Source organism: Semicossyphus pulcher, unplaced genomic scaffold (genome assembly GCF_022749685.1).
Source record: "Semicossyphus pulcher isolate SPU_LCO1_2020_fin unplaced genomic scaffold, fSemPul1.0.p SCAF_2, whole genome shotgun sequence".
NCBI lineage: Eukaryota > Metazoa > Chordata > Actinopteri > Labriformes > Labridae > Semicossyphus > Semicossyphus pulcher.
Window position 1 is genome coordinate 20,400,260 of NW_027211693.1, and position 24,406 is coordinate 20,424,665.

Here is a 24,406-nt window from a genome sequence, read left to right on the forward strand (position 1 = left end):
TATGCAACAACTACATTAATATAAATTATATGGAGAAGGAGGTGAAATTACCAAGAGAGGCCAAATGTTTGCACACTTTTTCTGTTCGTAAAAAAGGAACTGAAATGCTGCTTTATTAAGACATGTTGAACGGCTAATTACCCATCATTTAAGTGAGTTAAAATGATTGTTTTTGCTTTCACTGAAGGATGGGTAGGAAAACTGCAAACATCGATTAAAAAAATGACAGGCTGGAATACCATCAAATCCAGTATATTCCTGTTACCAGGAAAACTATTAAAAACCGAATCAAGCTTTCAAATCTCAGAAGGACCGACCCGAAACGACAACTTCTGTACTCAATATTTCAACACAAAAGTAAAGACATTAAATGAGAGTTGGCGTTAATACGACAAATTAATCCTGACATGGAATCGGTTGCATTTTTTCTTACCTTCTCTTTGTTGGGTAAAGTCTGAGTTCTTGTAAAAGTGTCTCCTCCGTTTATACTGATCAGTTCACCATCTACAGGTGGAAACGGTGCGGGGAAAACCACTACGTCACTCTTGAGCGTGTCTGAGCTGAAACACACGTCATACTGCTGCGTAGATTTCGAGTAAGACCAGCTCCCGTCAGGGTGGGTGGTGATCATTGGGGCGCCGTACCTGCTGAAAGTGCCGTCTGACCTGTGGCATCTGACAGCTATTAAACTGATGAGGCTCAGCAGGAAGATGACTGACACCGCCACAATGGCGATCAGCAGATACAGGTTTAAATCAGAGAAGCTGTCCTCCTTTATGGGCACATGTCTGAACTGAGTCTGGATGTCAGCTGTGCTCTCAACCACCACCACATCAATAGACACAGTAGCTGACAGGGAGGGTTCTCCGTTATCAGAAACCAACACCACCAAGGGGTGAGTTTTCAGGTCATTGTCACTCATTCTCCTCTTAGTCCTGATTTCTCCGGTGCTGGTTCCGATCCGGAAGAGGTTGTTTCCTTTGGGCTCAGAGAGGTGATAAGAAAGCAGCGCGTTGTATCCAGAGTCTGCGTCTACAGCCCTGATCTTTGCCACAAAGTATCCCGCTTCAGCAGAATAGGGGATGCTCTCGCTGTTAACGGAGCCGTGCTCAGAATAGGGCGCGAGAATAGTTGGATTATTGTCATTCTCATCCAGGATCAAAACGTTCACAGTCACGTTGCTGCTGAGCGGAGGAACACCAGAGTCTGTGGCCTGAACTTTAAACTGAAACGTTTTCAGCTCCTCGTAGTTAAAAGACTGCAGGCTGACCATATCTCCTGTTTCTGAGTTGATGTTCACCATTGAAGCTATCTGTGTGGTCTTTGGAGAACTTTTGATTAAATGGTACGTTGCTTTTGCGTTTTCATTCAAGTCTAAATCTAACGTCGTCAATATATGAACAGTACTTCCAATCGGGCTATTCTCTTTCACATAAACATTAATCGAAGGTTCAGAGAATCGAGGAGGATTGTCATTGACATCAGAAATTCGAACTGTAATGATGCTTGTGCTCGACAGAGCCGGATTTCCTTCATCTGTTGCAGTTATTGAAACATTATACTGCGAAACACTCTCTCTGTCAAGAGATCCGTCAACTAACAAAGAGTAATAGTTTTTATAGTTAGATTTTAACTTAAAAGGGATGGAACCTGTAATTTTGCAGTTTGTCTGCCCATTTTTGCCCCCGTCTCTATCAGTGATAGTCACCATAGCAACAGCTGTGCCTATTTCAGCGTCCTCTTTTACTGGACTCATTAATGATGACACTGAGATTTCTGGAGCATTGTCATTGACATCAATAACTTCGACTAAAACCTTGCTATGTGCACTACGAGGAGGAGTGCCTTTATCACGTGCTTGAACACGAATTTCGAATGCTTGGTTTTCCTCATAATCAATATTTCCTTTCACTGTAATTTCTCCAGTATTTTCATCCAGGGCAAATTTGTCATCAGGGTTTAAACGGCCCTTTTCTGTAAATGAATATACAAGCTGAGCATTAACACCGTCATCTAAATCTGTGGCTGTCAGTGTTAATAATGTTGTGCCAATATTTGCGTTTTCAACAACTTTGACCTTGTAGAGAGATTTACTGAACAAGGGTGGATTATCATTAACATCCAGAACATTAACATTTATCTGTAAAGTCCCCATTTTGGGAGGTTTTCCTCCATCTATCGCTTCCAGTGTGAGTTCAATAACAGCCTGCGTTTCTCGATCTAACGCTTTCTGCAGCACTAACTCAGCAGACACACTCTGATCTCCAATGCCCTGTATATCCAAAGAGAAATACTCATTTGGGTTTAATTTGTAAGTCTTTACCGAGTTAACACCTACGTCTGCATCATGAGCTATCGGTAGCGGATGCCTTTCGCCGACATATGAAGATTCATACATATCTATTACAGTTATGTCTTCTTGAAAGGACGGAGCATTGTCGTTAATATCAGTAATCACAACCTCAATTCGATGGAGGCTTCGAGGATTGCTCAATACAGCCTCTATATTTAAAGAGCACTTTACCGTATTAGGACAAAGCTCCTCCCGATCTATCCTCTCGCTAACGAAAAGTACTCCAGATTCATGATTTATGTCAAAATACCGTTTTTTATACACGGAGGTAATCTGAAGACCCGCGGAATGGAGCTGCTGCACACTGAGATTTAAATCCTTAGCGAGATTTCCCAACGCTGTTCCTTTGTCCACCTCCTCGGAAACAGAGTAGGATATCTGAGCCACGGACCAGTCGCAGAGACAAAGCAAGGTGAAAAACAGACCCACGATATTATCCCATTTTTCCCGAGCAGCCATTGCTGTTGCAGCGAAAGCGACAAATCCTGGCTCCTGCCTCTTGCCCTATCCACGAAATATGAAAAACTGCTGTTTCTACGTATCCATTCTCGCTTATGATCCTTTCTGTGAAGGGCTCCACTCGTCTGTACGCTGTTTTCACAAAGCACAGCAAGATGATGACGTGTCCCTTTTTGTCATGAATAGAGGAGGAGTTTCAAAACATTGAGCTCAAGATTTTTGCATGGTCTCTAGCGACATCTCGTGACACTTTTGGATACAGAAAGGTGGGCCAAAAGAGACAAGGACAAGTTAATTGTAAGGTAGAGAAATAAAGTATTGATTAGATAAATATAGACTGAACAAATTACTGTATTCAACTGGTTGATTTCGGAAGACTTATGCTCAGCAGGTAAACTGTATAGAACAATCTGTATCTGTGAAATATGCAGTCAATGTGTGTATTCAGTTACTGAAGATATAGGCGCGAATCAGCACCATGGACAGAGAAAATACAGAGAGCAGATGAAGGACAAGATCTTTCATCACCATGGATGGAGCCAGAATCTCAATACTGAGAACAGAAGAAAGAGAAAATGTTTCAGCACCATGGGCAGAACCTGAATCTCAATACGGAGAACAGAAGAAAGAGAAAATGTTTCAGCACCATGGACATAACCCTAGCCTCAATACAGACAAAAGAAGAGGGTATATTTTCAGCATCATGGACATGGCCCAGTGCAGTTTTATGTATGTCGTGCCATTTCTCAAGCGACTGCAGAGCACTGTATCCTAGACACAGTGAAATTCAGCAATAACATTTTAGCTGTTTGTACTATTGTCCTTCGGTCATTTAAACCATCGTGGTAACAGTTGGCACTCTAGAAATCACTTGCCCACTTTCAAGTATTACAAAGTGCCATGAAACTATTAAGAAGGTATTTTTTAAATGTTTACGTCACCGGCCCTTTTTATAATGATTAATAATTGTGCACAATTACATATAGATACAGATAACTATTTGTTGGTTAAGCCGATAACGAATTTGCAAGACATGTTCATGGTTTAAGGACTTTAGAGAAAACGCCTGAACAAGATTAAAACCTTAAGATAGATGTGTTTAGTTATTTTAATAAAAATCCTCATGGCTTACCTTCTCTTTGTTAGGTAAAGTCTGCGTTCTTGTAAAAGTGTCTCCTCCATTTATACTGATGAGTTCACCATCTACAGGTGGAAACGGTGCGGGGAAAACCACTACGTCACTCTTGAGCGTGTCTGAGCTGAAACACACGTCATACTGCTGAGTAGATTTCGAGTAAGACCAGCTCCCGTCAGGGTGGGTGGTGATCATTGGGGCGCCGTACCTGCTGAAACTGCCGTCTGTCCTGTGACATCTGACGGCTATTAAACTGATGAGGCTCAGCAGGAAGATGACTGACACCGCCACAATGGCGATCAGCAGATACAGGTTTAAATCAGAGAAGCTGTCCTCCTTTATGGGCACATGTCTGAACTGAGTCTGGATGTCAGCTGTGCTCTCAACCACCACCACATCAATAGACACAGTAGCTGACAGGGAGGGTTCTCCGTTATCAGAAACCAACACCACCAAGGGGTGAGTTTTCAGGTCATTGTCACTCATTCTCCTCTTAGTCCTGATTTCTCCGGTGCTGGTTCCGATCCGGAAGAGGTTGTTTCCTTTGGGCTCAGAGAGGTGATAAGAAAGCAGCGCGTTGTATCCAGAGTCTGCGTCTACAGCCCTGATCTTTGCCACAAAGTATCCCACTTCAGCAGAATAGGGGATGCTCTCACTGTTAACGGAGCCGTGCTCAGAATAGGGCGCAAGAATAGTTGGATTATTGTCATTCTCATCCAGGATCAAAACGTTCACAGTCACGTTGCTGCTGAGCGGAGGAACACCAGAGTCTGTGGCCTGAACTTTAAACTGAAACGTTTTCAGCTCCTCGTAGTTAAAAGACTGCAGGCTGACTATATCTCCTGTCTCTGAGTTGATGTTCACCATTGTGGGGAGGGGCAGAGATTTACTAGTACTGTCTAAAAGTGAGTAGCTCACCTGGCCGTTGTTGCTGACGTCAGCATCAACTGCAGTCACTGTTTTTATAACTGTCCCTACTTTACTGTTCTCTTTCACATAAATGTTTATTACAGGTTCCGAGAAATGTGGCGCGTTGTCATTAACATCAGACACGTAAACAGTAATAACACTGGTGTTCGAAAGAGGAGGGCTGCCTTCATCAGTAGCAGAAATAGTTACATTGTACTGAGGAGTTACCTCTCTGTCTAGATGACCGTCAACCACTAAAGAATAATAGTTTCTGTAATTTGTTTCCAATTTGAACGGGACTGTATTCAAAATCTCACATTTCACCTCACCATTTTTGCCACTGTCTTTGTCAAGAACTGATACAAGTGCAATCGCGGTACCTACACCTGCGTCCTCGTTCACTGTGTTGAGCAGTGACGTCACTGTGATTTCAGGAGCGTTGTCGTTTACATCAATGACCTCGACCAGCACTTTACTATGAGCAGACAAAGGAGGTTGGGCTTTGTCCCTAGCCTCTGCTCTGATTTCAAATGCTTTTCTTTCCTCGTAGTCGATTTTGCCTTTCACAGAGATGATCCCCGTTTCCGGATCAATTTTGAAGATATCCAGAATACGGTCTTGATCTTTACTGCGAAGGGAATAAACTATTTCACTGTTTGTGCCTTCATCAGCGTCAGTCGCATTTAACGCGAAGACAGCTGCACCAATCGGTATATTTTCAAACGTTTGAACTTTATAAAGAGTACTGCTAAATATTGGTGCGTTATCATTAATATCTAGAACATTTATCTCAATTTCTGATGTGCCTGAATTTGGTGGAGTTCCTCCATCTACCGCAGTTAACACAAGCTGCATATGTGGCTTTTTCTCACGATCTAGGGCTTTCTGCAGCACTAACTCTGGAGATATACTCTCCCCTCTTTTGTGTGTCGCAAGGCTGAAGAACTCGTTTGGACTAAGCTTATACGCACTGACACCATTTTTACCCACATCAGCATCGCTTGCCTCCGATAACGCGAATCTAAACCCAGGCAAGGTGTTCTCTGCAATGTCCAACATTTGTGATTTTGTGCTAAAAGACGGAGAATGGTCATTAACATCTTTGATTTCTATCTCTACACGGTAAAGCTTTAACGGGTTATTTATCACAGCCTCCACGCTTACAGTGCATTTTGGTTCCTCTGAACAAAGCTCCTCTCGGTCTATCCTCTCATTGACATAAAGAAATCCAGTCTTTCGATTCACCTCGAAGTATTTCCTCTTAGATCCTGTAACAACCTGAAACAAACGTGACTCCAAATCCTGCACATTGAGGTTTAGATCCTTGGCGATATTTCCGACATTAGTCCCTGGGTTTACCTCCTCTGAGACAGAGTAGGAGAGCTGCCCAAACGCCGCTTCCCAGAAACAATCCAACAGCACCAGATATGCAACAATAGACCTCCTGATGCTTGGTAAAGGCATAATTCCGCCGAAAAACAACAGAGAATATATCCGTAATGAAGTTTTACAATGGAATTAGGAGATTTGACAACATTTTAGCCAGCACTATTTCGATCTTCTTATTTCTTTAGACGAAGACTCCATAATGCCGTCCCTTCTCTCCCCGTCTCTCTTTGTGATGAAAATCTACAGTCACTCCGTTTTTACTCGGGGAGGAGCCCAAACATTTCTGTGTTACGGTCTACAGCGTCACTGTGTGGTAGCTTTAACGAACTGCACACGTTATAAACCATGAAATATACCTCCTCATTCAGAGAAGTGGTCAACACTTCCTCAGAAAAGGCACTGTAAATTATTACAAGAATGCTGATCCAAAACAAAAGACACGATGTTTTTCAAATATAAAGACAGTCTTACATTGTTATAGCGTCACGGGATGCTGATTCAAAGCCATTGAGGTAAAGAATATGCTGTGACATTTATTAAATCTGGCATGGGACTAATAATTTTAACGTCGACATTGATGCTGCTCGTCTGATAACAATGGCACACAATGTCTTCAAACTTGCAGTGGAGCACTTGATGTTTTTAGGGCGGAGGTTAACATTTTTACATTATGATTCTAAATATTCAAGATTGCACTAAAAACGGAAGTTTTAATACAACAAATTAAATGCAAATGTATTCTTCAGCTGATGTAACATCGAAGAAGGGGCGAAATGAAAGAATCAATGAACAGTGAGACACACTTATCAGAAATAAGCAAGTCAAAAGAGCAATAACTTATACTTTACCAAGATCCATATAGAGCTGTTATAAAATATGATAAAACCACGATTTCTTGACCATTCACTCATTTCTCTAACCCTAATTTATTGAAATAAAGACATACGTATATACACTTGTTAGGGTGCTGCACAACTACACTTCTACACCTAACTTAATTTTTTAGAATGGAACCTCCCTATACTTATATTTACCACATTTCATGGGGATGCAGGCAAAAAATATTAAGCAAACAGGTTTTCAGCACCAAGGACACCGAAATACAAATTCAAATGCCAAGAAGCTCCAACGAAGCTTTTCCAGTTGACCTTAAACATTCTGTTTATTGTAACAAAAGCTTGTTGTTGCTGTGGTGGAACACAACCCTTAATCAAAGTAACAAATATGGCTTAAATTCAATTAAATTATCAACATAAATAAGGATAATGATGAGACATACTTAATGCAATTCTCTTACCTTCTCTTTATTTGGTAAAGTCTGAGTTCGTGTGAAAGTGTCTCCTCCATTTATACTGATCAGTTCACCATCTACAGGTGGAAACGGTGCGGGGAAAACCACTACATCACTCTTGAGCGTGTCTGAGCTGAAACACACGTCATACTGCTGAGTAGATTTCGAGTAAGACCAGCTCCCGTCAGGGTGGGTGGTGATCATTGGGGCGCCGTACCTGCTGAAAGTGCCGTCTGTCCTGTGGCATCTGACAGCTATTAAACTGATGAGGCTCAACAGGAAGATGACTGACACCGCCACAATGGCGATCAGCAGATACAGGTTTAAATCAGAGAAGCTGTCCTCCTTTATGGGCACATGTCTGAACTGAGTCTGGATGTCAGCTGTGCTCTCAACCACCACCACATCAATAGACACAGTAGCTGACAGGGAGGGTTCTCCGTTATCAGAAACCAACACCACCAAGGGGTGAGTTTTCAGGTCATTGTCACTCATTCTCCTCTTAGTCCTGATTTCTCCGGTGCTGGTTCCGATCCGGAAGAGGTTGTTTCCTTTTGGCTCAGAGAGGTGATAAGAAAGCAGCGCGTTGTATCCAGAGTCTGCGTCTACAGCCCTGATCTTTGCCACAAAGTATCCCGCTTCAGCAGAATAGGGGATGCTCTCACTGTTAACGGAGCCGTGCTCAGAATAGGGCGCGAGAATAGTTGGATTATTGTCATTCTCATCCAGGATCAAAACGTTCACAGTCACGTTGCTGCTGAGCGGAGGAACACCAGAGTCTGTGGCCTGAACTTTAAACTGAAACGTTTTCAGCTCCTCGTAGTTGAAAGACTGCAGGCTGACTATATCTCCAGTCTCTGAGTTGATGTTCACCATTGTAGATAACGGCACTAAGTTATTATCACTAACTAATGAATAGCTCAGCCGTCCATTTTCACTAACGTCAGCATCTGTTGCAGATACTGCTTTTAAAACCATCCCAACTGGACTGTTTTCTTCCACATACATATTAATTACAGTCTCAGAAAATAGAGGCGCGTTGTCATTGACATCAGACACCTGAATTAGAACCACAGTGGTGTTAGAGAGGGGGGGCTTACCTTCATCAGTAGCTCTAATAGTGATAATGTAGTTGGAAACTTGCTCTCTGTCTAAAGCTCCACCAGTTACTAAAGAATAGTAATTTTTATAATTTGTCTCTAGTTTAAAAGGAACCGAATTCAATATTTCACATTTGACTTCACCGTTTTTGCCCCCATCTCTGTCGAGAACTGAAACGAGTGCTATGGCAGTGCCGATTTCAGCGTCCTCCCTTACTGTATTGAGCAGTGACGTCACCGTGATGTCAGGGGCATTGTCATTCAGATCCACCACCTCGACGAGTACTTTACACTGTGCTGTTAATGGAGGCTGGCCTTTGTCTGCAGCCTGAACGCGAATTTCAAAGGCAGGGTTTGTTTCAAAGTCTATTTGTCCTTTAACGGTTATTATTCCCGTTTCTGAATCGATTTCAAAAATGTCCAAGACATGGTCCTGGTCTTTGGAATTTAGAAAATAAACAATGTCTTTGTTTGCCCCCTCATCAGCGTCAGTTGCAGACACTGTTACTACTGTGTTGCCGAGTGGTGCATTTTCTGTTAGACTCGTTTTATACAATGTTTTCGTAAAGACTGGGATATTATCGTTTATGTCCAAGACATTAATAATTATCTCTGACGTGCCTGACTTTGGAGGTGTTCCTCCGTCTACAGCGGTGAGAGTGAGTTTTATTAAAGCCTGTTTTTCTCGGTCTAATGATTTCTGAAGAACCAATTCGGCTGACACACTCTCTCCTTTGTGCACTGCGAGAGAGAAATATTCATTGCTATTAAGCTTGTAAGTGCTAATACTATTTTTCCCCACATCGGCGTCGTAGGCCGACAGCACAGGGAATGTGGCTCCCGGTAACACGCTCTCTGCTATGTCGATAGTTTGCGATTTAGCACTGAAAGAAGGGGGGTTATCATTTACGTCAACAATATTAACCTCAATACGGTAAAGTTTCAGTGGACTGTTAATCACAGCCTCAACGTTTATTGTGCATTTTTCAGCTTTCGGGCAGAGCTCCTCTCTGTCTATTCTTTCACTGACATAGAGAAAACCTGACTTCAAATTTACATCGAAATACTTTCTCTTTGACCCAGCAACGATCTGAAACATACGTGACTCCAGATCCTGAACATTAAGATTGAGGTCCTTGGCGAGATTTCCAACAGACGTCCCCAGGTTTACCTCCTCTGAGACGGAGTAGGAGAGCTGCCCGGAAACCGCTCCCCAGTTAAACTCCAAGACAACAAGCAAGAGATATATCCCAATGGAGGGTTTTCTTCCGGGCCGATGCATAATTCCATACAACGAGAACAACACATAAATCCTTGTATCGTCTTGCCTTTTGCTTATTAGGACCCAAACATCGTCTGAAAGACTGAATTCGAAGTCTGTGTATCATCTATATCCATCCTCCTTCGCTCTGTGTCTCATTCTAACAAAGCACTGGAAGAAAAGATGATCCTTTTTAATGTGGGAGGGGCCTCCACACATCAGCGACCAGCCGGCGGTGTTACGGTCTATAGTGTCGCCTCGTGGACATTTGCAATAACTACAAGGCTTTGAAATGAACACAGTCAAACATCACATCCATGTCAGTGATAAACCACAGATATGGAATCTCCTGCATAACTGAGTGTAGCGCCAGGCCGTTATAACAAAGGGTAACCGCCAAATATTTCAGGACCACGGACAGAGCCTCAGTATGCTGATGCAGCGGGGTATAAAACATTTGTGGCGAGACAGTCTGTCTGTCAGAAGACCTTACACAATATGATTTGGAAGCCCCAAAAATACTAGGAGTGTATAGTGTCATCTTCTTGTAAACAGTTCCAATTATTTAGACAACAAGGGACACGGTCCACGAATTTCCAAACCCAACAGTCAAAAGTAAATCCTACAATAGTCCTTTTAGCTTAGAAACTCGGCAGATTGGAAAAAATAACACTATCACAACCTTGAGCTTTTCTATGATTAAATTACTTTTTCATATGTTGAGCCTGCATACAAAACTGAATTTAGCTACATTATGTAAGTAAATTGTGCGTAACCCTGCAAGTCTTTGCAAAATAGATTTTATACCAATGCTCGAAGGCATTAAATTGCAAATGACTTTATCTGTAAGACTGATTGTTTATGTTAAATGACATTCTCATGGCACATTATGAGCAAAATGCTTAATCACACGTCTTATTGTATCTTCAAATCCGTGTTTATCGGTATTGGGATAAAAATGGATTTTGCCAATTGTCAGAAGTTAAAAAAAATATTTAAGACCTGTAAACATGATTCAGATTTTAGGTGTGAAGCCTCAATAAAAAGTGACCAGTTTTTGTCTTAAGAAGTGAATATAGTGGCGTATTAAAATAAACCTATGAATAAAGAAAATCTATGGCAACTGAATGCATTCCACAAATGCAGAAACGCAAACCTGACATTAAAACAATCACAGAAAAAATACGTTTTATGTTTTAGTGTCAAGAGCTAACATCACAACTCAACTAAAGAAAATAACTGTGTAATCTTACCTTTTCTTTATTTGGTAAAGTCTGAGTTCTGGTAAAAGTGTCTCCTCCGTTTATACTGATCAGTTCACCATCTACAGGCGGAAACGGTGCGGGGAAAACCACTACGTCACTCTTGAGCGTGTCTGAGCTGAAACACACGTCATACTGCTGCGTAGATTTCGAGTAAGACCAGCTCCCGTCAGGGTGGGTGGTGATCATTGGGGCGCCGTACCTGCTGAAAGTGCCGTCTGTCCTGTGGCATCTGACAGCTATTAAACTGATGAGGCTCAGCAGGAAGATGACTGACACCGCCACAATGGCGATCAGCAGATACAGGTTTATATCAGAGAAGCTCTCCTCCTTTATGGGCACATGTCTGAACTGAGTCTGGATGTCAGCTGTGCTCTCAACCACCACCACATCAATAGACACAGTAGCTGACAGGGAGGGTTCTCCGTTATCAGAAACCAACACCACCAAGGGGTGAGTTTTCAGGTCATTGTCACTCATTCTCCTCTTAGTCCTAATTTCTCCGGTGCTGGTTCCCATACGGAAGAGGTTGTTTCCTTTGGGCTCAGAGAGGTGATAAGAAAGCAGCGCGTTGTATCCAGAGTCTGCGTCTACAGCCCTGATCTTTGCCACAAAGTATCCCGCTTCAGCAGAATAGGGGATGCTCTCACTGTTGACGGAGCCGTGCTCAGAATAGGGCGCGAGGATATTTGGATTATTGTCATTCTCATCCAGAATCAAAACGTTCACAGTCACGTTGCTGCTGAGCGGAGGAACACCAGAGTCTGTGGCCTGAACTTTAAACTGAAACGTTTTCAGCTCCTCGTAGTTGAAAGACTGCAGGCTGACTATATCTCCAGTCTCTGAGTTGATGTTCACCATTGTGGAGAGCGGCAGTGAGTTACTGCTGTTGTGTAAAAACGAATAGCTCACGTGACCATTTTGATTGATGTCAGTATCGATTGCTGAAACAGTTTTAATAACTGCTCCTACTGGACTGTTTTCTTTCACATAGACATTAATCATGTTTTCTGTGAATAGAGGTTTGTTATCATTCACATCTGAGACGTGTACATTTATAACGCTCGTGCTGGAGATGGGTGGGCTGCCCTCATCTGTAGCAGTGATGCTGATATTATATTGAGATGTTTCCTCTCTGTCAAGAGGACCGTCCACCACCAGAGAATAGTAATTCTTATAATTGGACTCTAACTTAAATGGGACGTTATTGGAAATTTTACAGTTCACCATCCCATTCTTACCTCCGTCTTTATCAAACACTGAAACAAGTGCAATCGCGGTGCCGATGGACGCGTCCTCTTTCACAGTGTTTAACAATGATGTGACGGTAATTTCAGGCGCATTGTCATTAACGTCCAAAACTTCAATCAATAATTTGGCATGTGAGGTGAGGGGAGAAGAAGCTCCATCACTGGCTTGTACTCTGATCTCAAAAGCATTATTCTGTTCAAAGTCGATATTCATTTTATTTGTAACAGTCCCTGTTGTTTCATCTATAGCAAACAGAATCGTCTGTTTTCCCCTGTCTATTTCAATGAAAGAATATGATACTCTCCCGTTTTGACTTGCATCTAAATCAGTTGCATTCAGGGTTACTATCGAAGTTCCAATCTTAACGTTTTCATAAACACTTGCTTTGTAAAGCGTATGACTAAAAATTGGAGGGTTGTCGTTGCTGTCTAACACGTTCACTATTATCGTCATCCTGCCAGATTTAGCAGGAGATCCTCCGTCAATTGCAGTCAGTATGAGTCGAATCACAGACTGTTTTTCTCTGTCTAAAGCTTTTTGCAGCAGTAACTCGACAGTTGCAGTCTCCCCTGTGTGTGTAGCGAGAGAGAAGTGTTCGTTTTGGCTCAGCTTGTAGGTATTAACACTATTTTTACCGACGTCTGCATCATGTGCTTGTTTTAAAAGAAATTTAGCCCCTGCTGCTGTACTTTCTGTAATGTTAATAACTTGTGATGTACTAAGAAACGACGGTGAGTTATCATTAACGTCCAGGACTATAATTTCTATCCGATACAGTTTTAGTGGATTATTGATAACTGCTTCTACGCTAAGTGAACATTTGGGCTCGTCTCCGCAGAGTTCCTCTCGATCTATTCTCTCATTAACATACAGGGCGCCAGTCTTCAGATTTACCTCGAAATATTTGGTCTTTGATCCAGCAACGATCTGAAACATGCGGGACTCCAAATCCTGGACATTGATGTTCAGATCTTTAGCGATATTTCCCACAACAGTGCCCACGTTTACCTCCTCTGAGACGGAGTAAGAGAGCTGCCCGGACACCGCTTCCCAGTAACAATCCAGCAGCACGACCAAGAGATATATCCACACAGATCTCGTTCTGCTCGGAAAATACATTATTCCACAGATCAAGATTGACCGCGAAGGTCCACTCTGGAGAGTATGTTAAGACAACCACCAGATCATGATCAAGGAAGAAATAGTCCAAAGAAATATTTCGTCATTCTCTCCACCAAACAACACGACCGTTCTTTGTCGTCCGACCTCTCCTTGTAACAAAGCCCACAGACGCATCATCCGCTGAATCTGGGAGGAGCCCTAAGCCATCGAATAGAGCGTCTCGATGTGATGGTCTGCAGTGTCCCCGTGTGGGCATATGTCATAACTACATGCTACATTAAACATGGTAAGACTGGTTAGTAGTAACCATTCACTATTCTCCATAAACATGAAACAATTGCAAAAACCATAAAGTCAAGCAATAACCAACCATGTTTAGACCACTGGTAACTGAAATTCACATTAATTATAAAAATATATTGTTCTTAAGAACTTTCTTCTTCATGAGGTCATCTGAAATTTTAAACAAAGCTTAACAAAATAACAGTGTGTATCTTGGTGGGAAAAATACAGACACTGGTTTTTCATTTTTTCACTAATCTAAGGTACAAAGTGACTGTAAGATTGAATCGAAACTGCTTTTTTTTATTTTTTATTTTTTATTTTTTTTTTTTTATATATAAAACGCTGAAATGTGTCATATATTTTTCAGAACTTGTGGACACAGAGCTTTGTGTTAATGTATATAAAACATATTTTGCACTCCAGCAACGTGTTGTTCTGCATTAATGCTCCAGGAATTGCATGAAAGTTTCGCAAATTGCTTTCAGCACCACGGATAGCGACAAAAAAAAAAATTTGAATCAGCAGAAAACAATGACTGAATTTAAGATACATTAACATAATTGGAAGAAGCGAAGGTCTACAATATCAAACTTAAGACCCAAAAATCAACAACACAGCACAAACGTAAACCAAGTACGCATCTCGTGACTGATGGGACATTTCAAGTTTACTGAATACATTGTCTTACCTTGTCTTTGTTGGGTAAAGTCTGAGTTCTTGTAAAAGTGTCTCCTCCATTTATACTGATCAGTTCACCATCTACTGGCGGAAACGGTGCGGGGAAAACCACTACGTCACTCTTGAGCGTGTCTGAGCTGAAACACACGTCATACTGCTGAGTAGATTTTGAGTAAGACCAGCTCCCGTCAGGGTGGGTGGTGATCATTGGGGCGCCGTACCTGCTGAAAGTGCCGTCTGTCCTGTGGCATCTGACAGCTATTAAACTGATGAGGCTCAGCAGGAAGATGACTGACACCGCCACAATGGCGATCAGCAGATACAGGTTTAAATCAGAGAAGCTGTCCTCCTTTATGGGCACATGTCTTAACTGAGTCTGGATGTCAGCTGTGCTCTCAACAACTACCACATCAATAGACACAGTAGCTGACAGGGAGGGTTCTCCGTTATCAGAAACCAACACCACCAAGGGGTGAGTTTGCAGGTCATTGTCACTCATTCTCCTCTTAGTCCTGATTTCTCCGGTGCTGGTTCCGATCCGGAAGAGGTTGTTTCCTTTTGGCTCAGAGAGGTGATAAGAAAGCAGCGCGTTGTATCCAGAGTCTGCGTCTACAGCCCTGATCTTTGCCACAAAGTATCCCGCTTCAGCAGAATAGGGGATGCTCTCGCTGTTAACGGAGCCGTGCTCAGAATAGGGCGCGAGAATAGTTGGATTATTGTCATTCTCATCCAGGATCAAAACGTTCACAGTCACGTTGCTGCTGAGCGGAGGAACACCAGAGTCTGTGGCCTGAACTTTGAACTGAAACGTTTTCAGCTCCTCGTAGTTAAAAGACTGCAGGCTGACTATATCTCCTGTCTCTGAGTTGATGTTCACCATTGTGGAGAGCGGCAGTGAGTTACTGCTGTTGTGTAAAAACGAATAGCTCACGTGACCATTTTGATAGCTGTCAGCATCGATTGCTGAAACAGTTTTAATAACTGCTCCTACTGGACTGTTTTCTTTCACATAAACATTAATAATGTTTTCTGTGAATAGAGGTTTGTTATCATTCACATCTGAGACGTGTACATTAATAACGCTCGTGCTGGAGAGAGGTGGGCTGCCCTCATCTGTAGCAGTGATGCTGATATTATATTGAGATGTTTCCTCTCTGTCAAGAGGACCGTCCACCACCAGAGAATAGTAATTCTTATAATTGGACTCTAACTTAAATGGGACGTTATTGGAAATTTTACAGTTCACCATCCCATTCTTACCTCCGTCTTTATCAAACACTGAAACAAGTGCAATCGCGGTGCCGATGGACGCGTCCTCTTTCACAGTGTTTAACAATGATGTGACGGTAATTTCAGGGGCATTGTCATTAACGTCCAAAACTTCAATCAGTAATTTGGCATGTGAAGTCATCGGCGAGGAAGCTCCATCACTGGCTTGTACTCTGATCTCAAAAGCATTATTCTCCTCAAAGTCGATGTTCTTTTTATTTGTTATAGTCCCAGTTTTTTCATCAATAGCAAATAGATCTGTCTGTTTTCCCCGGCCGAGCTTACTAAATGAATATGATACTTCTCCATTCGGCCCTGCATCTAAATCAGTAGCATTTAATGTTATTATGGATGTTCCTGTCTTTACATTTTCATGTACACTGGCTTTGTAAAGCGTTTGGCCGAATACAGGAGCGTTATCATTACTGTCTAACACATTTACAATTATGACCATAGTGCCAGATTTAGCCGGAGTTCCTCCATCAATTGCAGTCAATGTGAGTCGAATCACAGACTGTTTTTCTCTGTCTAAAGCCTTCTGAAGCACTAATTCTGGAGTTAAATGCTCCCCTTTGTTTGTAGCGAGAGAGAAGTGTTCATTTTGGCTCAGCTTGTAGGTATTCACTGCATTTTTACCCACATCTGTGTCGTCAGCCGGACGCAGGGGAAATCTAGCCCCCGTTGCTGTACTCTCTGTTATGTCGATAATCTCTGACGCGCTTATAAATGACGGTGAATTATCATTGACATCCAGGACTATAATTTCAATCCGGTACAGTTTTAACGGGTTATTAATAACTGCTTCTACGCTAAGTGAACATTTGGGCTCGTCTCCGCAGAGTTCCTCTCGATCTATTCTCTCATTAACATACAGGGCGCCAGTCTTCAGATTTACCTCGAAATATTTGGTCTTTGATCCAGCAACGATCTGAAACATGCGAGACTCCAAATCCTGGACATTGATGTTCAGATCTTTAGCGATATTTCCCACAACAGTGCCCACGTTTACCTCCTCTGAGACGGAGTAAGAGAGCTGCCCGGACACCGCTTCCCAGTAACAATCCAGCAGCACAACCAAGAGATAAATCCACACAGAGCTCGTTCTGCTCGGAAAATACATTATTCCACACATCGAGAAAGAGCATGAAGGCCACTCTGGAGAGTATGTTAAGACAACCACCAGATCATGATCAAGGAAGAAATAGTCCAAAGAAATATTTCGTCATTCTCTCCACCAAACAACACGACCGTTCTTTGTCGTCCGACCTCTCCTTGTAACAAAGCCCACAGACACATCATCCGCTGAATCTGGGAGGAGCCCTAAGCCATCGAATAGAGCGTCTCGATGTGATGGTCTGCAGTGTCCCCGTGTGGACATATGTCATAACTACATGTCACATCTAACATGATAAATCTGTTTAGCAGTGACCATTCTCGATTCTTTTGAAACATCAAGCAAATGCAAAAATCCGAAAATCAAAACAATTAACAAGAACGATCAGTCCACTGATTCCTAATATTCATATGAATTACACGAGTGACGTGTTCTTAACAAAGTTCTTCATTAGATTATCTGAAGTTAAGAACAATGCCATAAAACAGTGTCAGTGTGTTATGACGGTAACATTACAAAAACTGGTTATCTCATTATGTCTAATCTAAAGTGCAAAGTGACTGTAAGATTGAATCCCAATAGTTTTATTTTAATAGAAACTATGAAATATGTAATATACTGTTCAAAACTTATGGACATATGTACAGTATATGTAATTGTATTGAAAATACATGATACAAAGCGGCAACATTTTGTTCTTTGTCATGTTCTTTGAATTGTATGCTAGTTTTGCTAGTTGCGTTCAGCACCATGGACAGCAACACAAATAAAATACGAATCGGCAGGAAAAAAGACTGAATTTAAGACACAAAATCATATAAACAGCAATCGAAAGTCTACAATATCCAACTACGGACTCAGTTTTAAAGATTCCATCTTTATAATACTTATCCATTTATTATTGAAAGAGAACCGATGTCAAGACTGCAACCTATAGTGACTGGCTAAGCATCTCGTCACTGATTCGATATTTCAACTCCACTTGATGTATTTTTCTCTTACCTTTTCTTTGTTGGGTAAAGTTTGAGTCCGGGTAAAAGTGTCTCCTCCGTTTATACTGATGAGTTCACCATCTACTGGCGGAAACGGTGCGGGGAAAACCACTACGTCACTCTTGAGCGTGTCTGAGCTGAAACACACGTCATACTGCTGAGTAGATTTTGAGTAAGACCAGCTCCCGTCAGGGTGGGTGGTGATCATTGGGGCTCCGTACCTGCTGAAAGTGCCGTCTGTCCTGTGGCATCTGACAGCTATTAAACTGATGAGGCTCAGCAGGAAGATGACTGACACCGCCACAATGGCGATCAGCAGATACAGGTTTAAATCAGAGAAGCTCTCCTCCTTTATGGGCACATGTCTGAACTGAGTCTGGATGTCAGCTGTGCTCTCAACCACCACCACATCAATAGACACAGTAGCTGACAGGGAGGGTTCTCCGTTATCAGAAACCAACACCACCAAGGGGTGAGTTTTCAGGTCATTGTCACTCATTCTCCTCTTAGTCCTGATTTCTCCGGTACTGGTTCCCATACGGAAGAGGTTGTTTCCTTTGGGCTCAGAGAGGTGATAAGAAAGCAGCGCGTTGTATCCAGAGTCTGCGTCTACAGCCCTGATCTTTGCCACAAAGTATCCCGCTTCAGCAGAATAGGGGATGCTCTCGCTGTTAACGGAGCCGTGCTCAGAATAGGGCGCGAGAATAGTTGGATTATTGTCATTCTCATCCAGGATCAAAACGTTCACAGTCACGTTGCTGCTGAGCGGAGGAACACCAGAGTCTGTGGCCTGAACTTTAAACTGAAACATTTTCAGCTCCTCGTAGTTAAAAGACTGCAGGCTGACTATATCTCCAGTCTCTGAGTTGATGTTCACCATTGTGGAGAGCGGCAGTGAGTTACTGCTGTCGGGTAAAAACGAATAGCTCACGTGACCATTTTGATTGATGTCAGCATCGATTGCTGAAACAGTTTTAATAACTGCTCCTACTGGACTGTTTTCTTTCACATAGACATTAATAATGTTTTCTGTGAATAGAGGTTTGTTATCATTCACATCTGAGACGTGTACATTAATAACGCTCGTGCTGGAGAGAGGTGGGCTGCCCTCATCTGTAGCAGTGATGCTGATATTATATTGAGATGTTTCCTCTCTGTCAAGAGGACCGTCCACCACCAGAGAATAGTAATTCTTATAATTGGACTCTAACGTAAATGGGACGTTATTGGAAATTTTACAGTTCACCATCCCATTCTTACCTCCGTCTTTATCAAACACTGAAACAAGTGCAATCGCGGTGCCGGTGGACGCGTCCTCTTTCACAGTGTTTAACAATGACGTGACTGTAATTTCAGGGGCATTGTCATTAACGTCCAAAACCTCAATCAATAATTTGGCATGTGACGTCATCGGCGAGGAAGCTCCATCACTGGCTTTTACTCGAATCTCAAAAGCATTATTCTGTTCAAAGTCGATGTTCTTTTTATTTGTTATAGTCCCAGTATTTTCGTCTATAGCAAATAGATTTGTTTGTTTTCCTCGGCCCACTTCACTGAATGAATATAAAACTTGTCCATTCGGGCCTGCATCTAAATCCGTAGCATTTAATGCTATTATTGATGTGCCTATTTTTGTGTTCTCATATATAGTGGCTTTATACAGAGTCTGACTGAATACAGGAGCGTTATCATTACTGTCTAAGACATTGATAATAATGACCATGGTCCCTGATTTAGCAGGAGATCCACCATCAATTGCAGTCAAAATGAGTTGAATCACAGACTGTTTTTCTCTGTCTAAAACCTTCTGAAGCACCAATTCCGGAGTTACACTCTCTCCTTTATGTGTAGCGAGAGAGAAGTGTTCATTTTGGCTCAGCTTGTAGGTATTTACTGTATTTTTACCGACGTCTGCATCGTGAGCTGGATGCAGGGGGAGTTTATCTCCTGCTGCTGTACTTTCTGTGATGTTTATTCCCTGTGATGTTGTTTGAAATACCGGGGAATTGTCATTTACATCCAGGATAATAATTTCAATTCGGTACAGTTTTAACGGGTTATTAATAACTGCTTCTACGCTAAGTGAACATTTGGGCTCGTCTCCGCAGAGTTCCTCTCGATCTATTCTCTCATTAACATACAGGGCGCCAGTCTTCAGATTTACCTCGAAATATTTGGTCTTTGATCCAGCAACGATCTGAAACATGCGAGACTCCAAATCCTGGACATTGATGTTCAGATCTTTCGCGATATTTCCCACAACAGTGCCCACGTTTACCTCCTCTGAGACGGAGTAAGAGAGCTGCCCGGACACCGCTTTCCAGTAACAATCCAGCAGCACAACCAAGAGATAAATCCACACAGAGCTCGTTCTGCTCGGAAAATACATTATTCCACACATCGAGAGACAGCATGAAGGCCACTCTGGAGATGACGATACAACAACCAGGTCAAGATCACTGAAGAAATAGTCCAAAGAAATATTTCGTCATTCTCTCCACCAAACAACACGACCGTTCTTTGTCGTCCGACCTCTCCTTGTAACAAAGCCCACAGACACATCATCCGCTGAATCTGGGAGGAGCCCTAAGCCATCGAATAGAGCGTCTCGATGTTGTGGTCTGCAGTGTCCCCGTGTGGACATATGTCATAACTACATGTCACATCTAACATGATAAATCTGTGTAGCAGTGACCATTCACTATTCTCCATAAACATTAAACAATTGCAAAAACCAGAAAATGAAGAAATAACCAGCAATGCTTCGGCCACTGATTACTAAAATTCACATTGATTATAAGAACAATTTGTTCTTAAGAAAGTTCTTCTACGTGAGGTCATCTGAAATTTTAAACAAAACCTTAAAACAGCAACAGTATGCATGTAAATACAGACACTGGTTTTTCATATTTTCACTAATCCAAAGTGCAAAGTGACTGTAAGATTGAATCGAAATAGTTTTTTTTTAATAAAAACTTTCAAATGTGTCATATATTCTTCAAAACTTGTGGACACATGTAACTATGTGTCAATGTATATAAACATATTTCGCACTCCAGCAACGTTGTGTTCTGCATTATGCTCCAGGAATTGCATGAAAGTTTCGCAAATTGCTTTCAGCACCACGGATAGCGACGCACAAAGAAAATGTGAATCGGCAGAAAACATTGACTGAATTTAAGATATATTAACATGATAACAACAAGCGGCAGTCTACGGTATCAAACTTCAAACCCAACAATCAGGATTGCATGTTTGTTATGCTTTCTGTTTCATTGGTGAAAAGGAGAACCCATGTAAATGTCAAGGCTCTAAATTATTATTGCACAACACAGAGCGCTTTACGTTAACGTAAAACCAAGTAAGCATCTCGTGACTGATGGGATATTTCAAGTTTACTGAATACATTGTCTTACCTTCTCTTTGTTGGGTAAAGTCTGAGTTCGTGTAAAAGTGTCTCCTCCATTTATACTGATGAGTTCACCATCTACAGGCGGAAACGGTGCGGGGAAAACCACTACGTCACTCTTGAGCGTGTCTGAGCTGAAACACACGTCATACTGCTGAGTAGATTTCGAGTAAGACCAGCTCCCGTCAGGGTGGGTGGTGATCATTGGGGCGCCGTACCTGCTGAAAGTGCCGTCTGTCCTGTGGCATCTGACAGCTATTAAACTGATGAGGCTCAGTAGGAAGATGACTGACACCGCCACAATGGCGATCAGCAGATACAGGTTTAAATCAGAGAAGCTCTCCTCCTTTATGGGCACATGTCTGAACTGAGTCTGGATGTCAGCTGTGCTCTCAACCACCACCACATCAATAGACACAGTAGCTGACATGGAGGGTTCTCCGTTATCAGAAACCAACACCACCAAGGGGTGAGTTTTCAGGTCATTGTCACTCATTCTCCTCTTAGTCCTGATTTCTCCGGTGCTGGTTCCGATCCGGAAGAGGTTGTTTCCTTTGGGCTCAGACAGGTGATAAGAAAGCAGCGCGTTGTATCCAGAGTCTGCGTCTACAGCCCTGATCTTTGCCACAAAGTATCCCGCTTCAGCAGAGTAGGGGATGCTCTCGCTGTTAACGGAGCCGTGCTCAGAATAGGGCGCGAGAATAGTTGGATTATTGTCGTTCTCATCCAGGATCAAAACGTTCACAGTCACGTTGCTGCTGAGCGGAGGAACACCAGAGTCTGTGGCCTGAACATTAAACTGAAACGCTTTCAGCTCCTCGTAGTTAAAAGACTGCAGGCTGACTATATCTCCAGTCTCTGAGTTGATGTTCACCATTGTGGAGAGCGGCAGTGAGTTACTGCTGTTGTGTAAAAACGAATAGCTCACGTGACCATTTTGATTGATGTCAGCATCGATTGCTGAAACAGTTTTAATAACTGCTCCTACTGGACTGTTTTCTTTCACATAGACATTAATAATGTTTTCTGTGAATAGAGGTTTGTTGTCATTCACATCTGAGACGTGTACATTAATAACGCTCGTGCTGGAGAGAGGTGGGCTGCCCTCATCTGTAGCAGTGATGCTGATATTATATTGAGATGTTTCCTCTCTGTCAAGAGGACCGTCCACCACCAGAGAATAGTAATTCTTATAATTTGACTCTAACTTAAATGGGACATTATTGGAAATTTCACAGTTCACCATCCCATTCTTACCTCCGTCTTTATCAAACACTGAAACAAGTGCAATCGCGGTGCCGATGGACGCGTCCTCTTTCACAGTGTTTAACAATGATGTGACGGTAATTTCAGGCGCATTGTCATTAACGTCCAAAACTTCAATCAATAATTTGGCATGTGACGTCATCGGAAAAATAGCCCCATCACTGGCTTGCACTCTAATCTCAAAAGCATTATTCTGTTCAAAGTCGATATTTTTTGTGTTTGTAACAGTCCCTGTGTTTTCATCTATAGCAAACAGATCAGTTTGCTCACCCTGGTCTATTTCAATTAAGGAATATGATATTTGTCTGTTCTGACCTGCATCTATATCAGTAGCATTCAGGGTTACGATCGAAGTTCCAGTCTTTACATTCTCATAAATGCTAGCTTTGTATAGCGTTTGACTAAAAATTGGAGGATTGTCGTTAATATCTAACACATTGATTATGATCCTCATACTTCCTGATTTAGCAGGAGCTCCTCCATCAATCGCATTCAGTGTCAGTCGAATCACAGACTGTTTTTCTCTGTCTAAAGCCTTCTGAAGCAGTAATTCTGGGGTTTCACTTTCCCCTTTATGTGTAGCGAGAGAGAAGTGTTCATTTTGGCTCAGCTTATAGGTGTTTACTGCATTTTTACCGACGTCTGCATCGTGAGCTCTTTTCAAAAGGAATTTAGCCCCCGTTGCTGTGTTCTCTGTAATGTTAATAACTTGTGATGCGCTTCGAAATGCCGGTGAATTATCATTTACATCCAGGACTATAATTTCAATCCGGTACAGTTTTAACGGGTTATTAATAACTGCTTCTACGCTAAGTGAACATTTGGGCTCGTCTCCGCAGAGTTCCTCTCGATCTATTCTCTCATTAACATACAGGGCGCCAGTCTTCAGATTTACCTCGAAATATTTGGTCTTTGATCCAGCAACGATCTGAAACATGCGAGACTCCAAATCCTGGACATTGACGTTCAGATCTTTCGCGATATTTCCCACAACAGTGCCCACGTTTACCTCCTCTGAGACGGAGTAAGAGAGCTGCCCGGACACCGCTTCCCAGTAACAATCCAGCAGCACAACCAAGAGATATATCCACACAGAGCTCGTTCTGCTCGGAAAATACATTATTCCACACATCGAGAAAGAGCATGAAGGCCACTCTGGAGAGTATGTTAAGACAACCACCAGATCATGATCAAGGAAGAAATAGTCCAAAGAAATATTTCGTCATTCTCTCCACCAAACAACACGACCGTTCTTTGTCCTCCGACCTCTCCTTGTAACAAAGCCCACAGACACATCATCCGCTGAATCTGGGAGGAGCCCTAAGCCATCGAATAGAGCGTCTCGATGTGATGGTCTGCAGTGTCCCCGTGTGGACATATGTCATAACTACATGTCACATCTAACATGATAAATCTGTTTAGCAGTGACCATTCTCGATTCTTTTGAAACATCAAGGAAATGCAAAAATCTGAAAATCAAAACAATTAACAAGAACGATCAGTCCACTGATTCCTAATATTCATATGAATTACACGAGTGACGTGTTCTTAACAAAGTTCTTCATTAGATTATCTGAAGTTAAGAACAATGCCATAAAACAGTGTCAGTGTGTTATGACGGTGACATTACAAAAACTGGTTATCTCAATATGTCTAATCTAAAGTGCAAAGTGACTGTAAGATTGAATCCCAATAGTTTTACTTTAATAGAAACTATGAAATATGTAATATACTGTTCAAAACTTATGGACACATGTACAGTATATGTAATTGTATTGAAAATATATGATACAAAGCTGCAACATTTTGTTCTTTGTCATGTTCTTTGAATTGTATGCTAGTTTTGCTAGTTGCGTTCAGC

The 24,406-nt window shown here is 42.1% G+C and overlaps 4 protein-coding genes and 2 pseudogenes across 9 annotated transcripts in view; all 6 read right to left on the minus strand.

Annotated features, from left to right (window-relative positions):
- Positions 1-24,406, minus strand: part of LOC138597933 (protocadherin gamma-C5-like) — a 456,071-nt gene that overhangs the window by 393,237 nt on the left and 38,428 nt on the right. The gene's annotated exons all lie outside the window — the stretch shown is intronic.
- LOC138597932 (protocadherin alpha-C2-like) overlaps positions 1-24,406 on the minus strand; it is a 139,240-nt gene that overhangs the window by 67,794 nt on the left and 47,040 nt on the right. Inside the window, exon 1 of one of the 6 annotated variants that reach the window (XM_069669503.1) lies at positions 17,881-20,274. The exons of 4 other annotated variants lie outside the window; for them this stretch is intronic. In XM_069669503.1, the coding sequence (XP_069525604.1) occupies positions 17,881-20,271 (2,391 nt within the window). In that variant the 5' untranslated portion in view covers positions 20,272-20,274. Of the gene's footprint in view, positions 1-11,150; positions 14,457-17,880; positions 20,275-24,406 lie in introns of those variants that run through there. One more of the 6 variants, XM_069669505.1, reaches the window with a different exon arrangement.
- LOC138598433 (uncharacterized) lies at positions 347-6,320 on the minus strand. The gene is made up of 2 exons (XM_069670223.1): positions 3,945-6,320; positions 347-2,857 (listed from the first exon to the last, which is right to left on the minus strand). The coding sequence occupies exons 1-2, from the start codon at positions 6,318-6,320 to the stop codon at positions 347-349; spliced, it is 4,887 nt and encodes a 1,628-aa protein (XP_069526324.1).
- On the minus strand, positions 7,525-9,918 carry LOC138598434 (protocadherin alpha-8-like). Its single transcript, XM_069670224.1, has one exon. The coding sequence runs from the start codon at positions 9,916-9,918 to the stop codon at positions 7,525-7,527; it is 2,394 nt and encodes a 797-aa protein (XP_069526325.1).
- LOC138597936 (protocadherin alpha-10 pseudogene) lies at positions 14,485-16,884 on the minus strand (annotated as a pseudogene).
- LOC138598436 (protocadherin alpha-10 pseudogene) lies at positions 21,266-23,739 on the minus strand (annotated as a pseudogene).